Genomic DNA, 7,626 nt, shown 5'->3' with positions numbered 1-7,626 from the left:
CAAATATATATATATATATATATATATATATATAGCATGCGAAAAAAGAAAGATAAGAGAGAGGATAATCTCTTGTTTGCATAATTTTCAATAGATAGGAAATTTTTTTAAAAAAAAATCTCGATAATTTAAAATAAATGGGAAAAAAATAATTTTTTTTAAATCTCAATAATTTAAAATAAATGGGAAAAAAATAATAACTAGATATTTTGTAAGCAATTAAAGGGAAAAATAAAAGTTAATGTAAGAAAATTTTGGAAAATAATTATTAAAAAGAATATAAACCTTAATTTTATTGAAAATTCATGCTCACAGATCTTTAAAAAATAGCATATTAGGTTCATATATAATAATTAATTAAATGATTGTTAATATTATAAAAAAAATATTATGATCTTATTTAAAAAAACAAAGACAAGATTGAATGAGATTGAGTGGAATAATAATTTAAATATAATTTTAATTATTTTACTTCTAATAAATTTTAATTAAAATTAAATATTTTTTTAAACAAAATTAAACATTTATGAAAAGAAAGATCAGCTGTCAAAATTTAGAAAATTATTCTCGTATCTTATGAAAAGAAAGATCAGCTATCAAAATTTAGAAAATTATTCTCGTATCTTTAACCTAACACAATAAATCTCGAGCTCGTATGCATAACTTTCTTACTATATTGTTTGTTTAATAGGATGGATGACCATTGTTCACTTTATTTTTTAAAAATAAACACATTGTTTATTCTATTTAAAAAATAAATAAACAACTAATAATTCATTTATTATAATAAATAGCGTGTCATTTACTAATAAAAAATCCAAACATCCAAGATGGTTGGAAAGTTAGAACTTCAGTTTTGGAATCTTGAAATTTTCAACTATTTTTTATCTGAAAATACTTTAAAAAAAAACAACTTGAATAGATTAACAACTCATTTCTCACCTTAAAACACCCTTTAATAAAAAATAAAAATAAAAATCCAAGGAATGCATTTTTTAATTTAGGTTACCGAGCGAGAGAGGCCCAATCCAAGAAGCGCTCCCTTTCGAGATGGAGGAGGCTGGGTTCGGGTCCAACGACTAATATTCTATCTACTTGAAGTTTACAATTCAGGCATGGCATCTGAAGGTTTGAGGCCCGTATAGACAGATTGCGTGTGTATACAATATGGAGCAGAAGAATGTACAGTGACCACTACGATTTCATGGTTGATCTCCTTAACAGGGCAGTCTCCTTGCAGGGGCGAAGAACATAATCAGAATGCCTAGTCCAAACAGTTCTTCTGAAGAAGCCGTAGAGAGCATTTACTAGGCGCTTGCCCGAGTCAAGGCCCAAAGGCTGATTCTGCCGCTGAGAGACTACTGGTGCAGTTAGAACTTCGCAGAATGGTTAATTTCTATACTTTCAATTCTCACATTTTTACGCGGCATCCGGGAAACAAGGTGCCTGGTTGCAGTTCAATCAAGATCTATGGCATGGTTCATGAGTACATTGCATGACGAGAGAGCCACGCGAATACATGGAAGAAGTTGGATCGGCTTTGGAGAAGATTAACAGGAAGTTGAATTATTTGGGATGTGACGTTGATTGTTTTTAGTTGACAAGGCGTATCTTTCAGCCCTAAGCGTCATGTGCTAGCCTATTTTAGCGATAGTGGCATCATCTTCTTTAAGGCTACTAAGCTCTTGATTGCACTGATACTATCGTAAACCAGTCAGATGTGTTCAAGGGCCTTGAGGTTCATACCGGTCAAGCATTTCACAAAACTGACTTGCAAGATCATTGTGAAACTCATCATGTTACATTGAATGAGCCACTAGCTTTACAATCCAACACAGATTATAATTTTCCCCGATCTTGATGGCATTGATTTCAAGGTTGATGCACGCATGCCAGAAAGAAATCTCGTCTTAGGATTTTGTATTTGCAGTCGTTTGGTTAATTTAACAGAGTCTTGACAGCATTCAGATCGAGGGTGTGATGGCAGCGCTCGGTATATAGCACGGAAGAAAACGGAGAACATGATAATAGTTCAAGCAAAATGACAGCATTAATTTCCTAGGAATCTCGTGGCACATCTAGATACTGATGAACCAAGCTCCTCTTAATCCACATTAGTTACATGGGGAGATTTGACCCATTTTGGGCTCTACTTTAACTTTTCTTGTATAACTTACAGACACTGAGATCATTGATGGGAAAGTTTGAACTAGAGAGCCACTAAATTTTCCCATTTCATTACAGAAACATAAATAACGCCTTGTGAAGCCAAAAATATTATAGTATTCAAAAATAAAGAGAGGTTACACTAAACTACAAACTCGGTATCAGACACTTCAAGGACTTTGTGAACACCTATTGGGTTTACACCTGGCTTGAATGCATTTCCTTCGATATACCTGCAGAAAACATCCAATTAGCTATAGATCACCAAGATGCACGATAAGGAATTATCACATTCCCAAGTCCAAGGGGGAGAGAGGAACTCACAATTCTTTCAAATATGGATGCTTATAGAAGGCGTCAGGAATTCTCCCATTAAAATTGTTGTGATCTAAGTACCTGGACCATGATGAAGACAGTATACACATAATTCACTAACAATTGTATCCAACAATTTCACCAGTTCAAAGGAAAGAGGAAGGGTAGAGGAGGGGAATAGGAGCGGTGAAGGGAAGAGTAAACATTTCACCAAATGCCAGCAGAGCAGTGCATTCAGTGTAATGATGTTGAAACAACACAGAAATCTTGGAGAGCAGGTAAGCTTATGTGGCCACAATCATCTTAAGAATGCACATGAATGCCAAAAAGGGAGCGGCAAAATGTTTAAAGTCTCCTCAGATGAAGAAAATTGGCAGGAATTCTCAAATTTTAGTTGGGAACACTTCTGTGTGACAAAGATATCTCAACCTCAATACCATCTGTGAGTGTGTCAAAACACTTGTGTAATGGTGGCCAATATTAAATTGTTTGCAAGAGAACGACTGAATAATTTATGGCAGCATAAAATATATGAGAAACCTATAACCAGATAATGCGCATTCTTAGGCATTTTTTTCTTCATGAAAATGCCTCTAGAAGTGGAATGAGGGATCACGAAAATGCTAGTCTAAGTTGACATATTTTTGCAATTCAATCCACGATGGTATGCATTGCTTTTGACAAGAGCCTGATTATAACTTTGACCCAATGAAAGGCATTATCAACACTGGAAAAATGTAGCAGCCATAAATTTTTGAAGAAGCATCTTACAAGTAAGTCAATCTAGGCATATGAGCAAGCCCAACAGGTATTATTCCAGTCATTCTATTGTGTGATAGGTGCCTGGAACCAATAAAGCAGCCAATTACAATCATGGTAAAGCAATGGAATCTAGCTGCCTAAAGAAAGAAAGAACAAAAATGAAGAGATCTTACAAGATCTCCAAGCTGGTCAGGTTTGAAAGTTGCGCAGGGACTCCTCCAGTAAGATAATTATCATTTAAATAACTACATTTCAAGGTCAGAAATAGAATCACTCACAAAAGCTTCGCTGTAAAATATCAGTGGAATAAGTGTGAATTTATGGAATCACGTATACTTACAGATTGCGAAGAGCAGGGAAGCAACCATCAAGACGTATTAATTCCCTTATAGTACCCACCAAATGATTGTTGCCAACATCACTAAACATGAATTATTACAATTAGATTGCCAAAACTATACTCCTAACAGTTAAAATACAACAAAGACGTGCTGAGAAGAGGATGGACTCATACAGGTGCCGAAGGTTTTTCAGTGTCCCCAGCTCTGCAGGAATTCGCCCAGAAAAGCGATTCTCATGTAGATAAAGATACCGAAGCTCAGGAAGAATTGCAAGCTCCTTGGGGATTTCTCCTTTGAAAGCATTGAAACTCAGATAACTGTAAAAAAGATTGATGGAATGAATTCCAGAAAAAAAAAATCCTTAACAACATCAAATTATACATTGTAGAAAATAAGATCACTCACAGATGAGTTAAACTCTTCAGTTCACCAATTTCAGGAGGAATAACATCTTGTAGTTTATTCCACCTCAAATTACTGACACAGCAACAACAGAACACCAGCATAATGGATCACAATTTGCAACAATTACACCAAATTACTTCAAAGCTTAAGGATTCAGCACAAAGTAGACTAAAATAAGAAAAAGCAATGAGCTGTTACAGTATCTTAAGACGCTTCAATCGGCCAATTTGTGGAGGAATGGGCCCTGTGAGCTTGTTATTGTGAAGATCCCTGTTATGTATAAAAAATACCCCATATAGGGAAAAAAAAAATCCAATACATAAACTCTATCAAATCAAGAACCCGCCAGTCTTCATTTAAAATAGCAAAATTTTACTTGTAGTCCATAAATTTAAAACAGCAGCAGCAATAAATCAACAAAATTCAAAACACTAAAACCCAAATCTTACAGTCTAGTAAGATCCAGCAAATTCGTTACAGCAGTAGGAAACGGCCCCACAATAGACACCGCGTATACTTCCCTGCAACCAATAAAATACGAAGAATTCTCAATCTTTGTCCAAACCCTATTAACGTATTTGCAAAAAACAAAATGCCAAAAAAAAACTATAAGAAATTACAATTCGGTGACGACTCTATAATCTCCTACAGTAGAGCATGTGACACCAGACCACGGCGGATGGTCACCGTCGCCACAAGGATCGTCGCCAACCCAAGCGTATACCACTCTCCAGCCTAGAGATGCCTTTATTTCATTCAATGCCTTCACTACAAAAGCAAAAATACACTAAAAACATCAATTCAAAGAGTTATTTGGTCTGTAGATCGAACCTAAAAGAGAGATCTGAAGATATACCGTCGCGTTTAAGGGTTTTGGCAAGAGCAATATGGAAAAGAAGAGGGAAAATGAGAATGACAGGGAGGGAGAGTGATTGACGCGCCATTTTTAGGAAGCGGAGATCCGGGATTCTGGAAATCTAAGTAAGATGAAGATAACTGTCAAAATGATGTGAGAAGAAATGGAAGTGAAAGATCTAAATTTCTTTGTTTTTATACTTAATGTAGTAATAATAGCAATATATTATTACTCGTTCTTGCAGCATAATTATCGCTCAGAGTTCAGACTCGGTGCGTGCTTGGTTCTTCACTCCGCTTCGGCAAACGCGGAATGGGAGGCCCGTCTTGTCGGTGCATTTATTATTATTATTAATTATTTTATTTATTTAGGTTAAAACGTCGTCGGTGCATTTATTATTATTATTAGTAATTATTTTATTTATTTAGGTTAAAACGTAAAGGTATATATACTCCCTGAAGTTTGACCTGATATTATTTAAGCCCTTCTTTTCAATTTTTGGGTTTCCACCTCCTAAACTCTTAATTAGCTCCTGATTCACGAAATCTGTTAATATGGGTTTCAATCTAATTCACTAGAAATACATGTGAGGTGTATTTTTACACAACGGAGTTAAGTTTCTTAATTTTTCTAGTTCAAATCTTCCTGATAGGTAAATATATTTGTATAACCCTGATATATTTATCTTAATAAATCTTGTAATTGGTAATTTTTATACATGATTTCACAAAGAGAGAAAAATTGAGAAGGCTCCGAATCAAATAAAAGTAAGGATCGTTAATTATGATAATTTTAATATGAGATTCAATGATGAGTCTCGTTGGTACATATATGTTCTTGATTTTTTTTATTAATATTTTAACATGTAAAACTTTTTAAAAACTAGACAATTGGTTTTGAAAAGTGGTAAAATGATATTGGTTTTACTTTTAAAAATCGGAATAAATCATTTTTTCTGTTGTTATTTAAAAAAAATATATAAAAAAAAATCGGAATAAATCATTTTTTCTGTTGTTATTTAAAAATATATATATATATAAATGGCAAGTGACATATATGTTAAGGAAGTCAAGATCCATTAATAAAATTCCACGAAGGTTTTTTCTAGTGCAAAGAGTTTTAGTTTTGTATTTATTTGAGTATTTGTTCGACAATCGAATATTTAATAGATAAAGGTATTTTTTCTATGACAAGGATATTTTCTTGTCTCCGATACTCCTTTTTTGGATGATATTGAAGCTAACTTTTACATCTATTTGATATATTTTAAAAAACTTAATAGATTTTTTAAATACTAATTTCAAAATTTAAATTTTAAAAAATCAATAAAGTTTAACCAAAACTGTCCACGTATCAACTAAATATTAGTGAAACATTAAATATTAGTCGAAGTGAAACATTAAATTCAACGAAAACTGTCCACGTATCAACTAAATATTAGCCAGTTTTTTATTTAAAGAAAAAATTGTCTATGGAAAGTCTATTTGATTTTCAAGGCTTTTGGGTCGCCCATTAAAGAATTGGAACCTCTATTTGAATTCAGAAATTTTACTAGCACCGTTTACTGCTTCTTTTTTGTCCAGCAGATGCGCTGCAAGTCAACTCATGTTAGGGTATTTGATATTGCGTTTTTTTATCATGTTGGGATGTGTTTTAAAAATTTATTTATTTTGAAAAAAATATTAAACTAATATTTGTTTAGTACTTTTTTATATAATTTTAATATATTGATGTGAAGAAAAATAATATATATATAACTGGCCGAGGAGCATTGCCCAATTAGAGTGCTATCTAGATAGCTATAGCTCATCGGTGATGTGCGTAGTCTTCCAAAAACAGGTGAAAACTGACCATGAATACATCAAAGACACATCTGGGAGAGAGAGGAAAGGCAACAGCGTAAACAAAATGAACACAGCAGAACTTGACATTTTATCAAAATATGATCTTAGATTAATCAACTTAACTATACAACATCGACATTAATTAGGATCATGGTCGTAGACCTACAGTGCTGTAGGAGAAGACAAATTTTCTCTTGGCCTCTATATATTTCTTGATTGACATTTTCTTGTACAACTGCAAATTAATGCAGCTCATGGGTTTCTTCTGAAGTCCACCAGCTCCACCAAAATTCATCCAAAGCTAAAAAGTACGGTCATGACAAGTAGACCATTTCCATGCTTGTATAAGATGCTTAATCCCGGCCCCAAGAATCGTTTGCCCTCTCTCACATTACACATTACAAGCTAGTCATCATCTCATAAAACACAACCTAGCTAACTAATAATAAAAAACAAGCGTGAAAATAGCAGTAAATTCATGATATACATTAATTGTCTCCTCGGACCTTGCTATGTAACAGACCCGAAAGCCGGCAAAGATATATAGTTGATCTTTTTCTGCATGCATGGTAGCTAGTCACTGTATATCCATTAACATATCAACTCTCATTCCAAGAATTCCATCAATCGATCGGATGCTCGAGAAATAATTAAGGCAGGCATAGAGACCAAGAAAGACCGGAAGAAATGCAATGAAAGGGTCATTTATAATTCAAGGAAGAGGAAGATATTGGCCAATATAGGAAGAAGTTGGCCATATATATATATATATAGTAGCAAGTGCTAATACTGAAGAGAAAAGTGATGGTATTGACTGTTCTGGTTAAATATATAGTTATGGCGATGAAAATCAAGAACTCTGATCAATTATGAAGAGGGTTAGGCCCAGAAGGTACTAGCCTCTTCTCTACACCGTATATTGGATCAATCTCGCTAG

General features: G+C 33.8%; 1 protein-coding gene across 3 annotated transcripts; it reads right to left on the bottom strand.

Moving 5' to 3' along the window:
* Positions 1-2,054: 2,054 nt before the first annotated feature.
* On the bottom strand, positions 2,055-5,176 carry LOC105116592 (probable leucine-rich repeat receptor-like protein kinase At1g35710). 3 transcript variants are annotated; one of them, XM_011014015.1, is made up of 12 exons: positions 5,078-5,176; positions 4,846-4,966; positions 4,610-4,757; positions 4,439-4,510; positions 4,188-4,259; positions 3,990-4,061; positions 3,758-3,901; positions 3,584-3,664; positions 3,417-3,488; positions 3,253-3,324; positions 2,491-2,562; positions 2,055-2,399 (listed from the first exon to the last, which is right to left on the bottom strand). In XM_011014015.1, exons 1-12 carry the CDS (start codon positions 5,090-5,092, stop codon positions 2,309-2,311), a joined length of 1,032 nt encoding a protein of 343 aa, XP_011012317.1. In that variant the 5' UTR covers positions 5,093-5,176; the 3' UTR covers positions 2,055-2,308. The 3 variants fall into 3 exon arrangements, with proteins under 3 accessions (XP_011012317.1, XP_011012332.1, XP_011012324.1); XM_011014030.1 differs by having other exon boundaries at positions 4,846-4,958; positions 5,078-5,148; XM_011014022.1 differs by having other exon boundaries at positions 4,846-4,958; positions 5,050-5,138.
* Between the last annotated feature and the right edge of the window lie 2,450 nt (positions 5,177-7,626).

The sequence above is a fragment of the Populus euphratica genome, unplaced genomic scaffold (assembly GCF_000495115.2).
Source record: "Populus euphratica unplaced genomic scaffold, PopEup_1.0 scaffold5.1, whole genome shotgun sequence".
In the NCBI taxonomy this organism is placed as follows: domain Eukaryota; kingdom Viridiplantae; phylum Streptophyta; class Magnoliopsida; order Malpighiales; family Salicaceae; genus Populus; species Populus euphratica.
The sequence above is the reverse complement of the archived record's forward strand: the minus strand, read 5'-3'. Positions and strand labels throughout refer to the sequence as shown.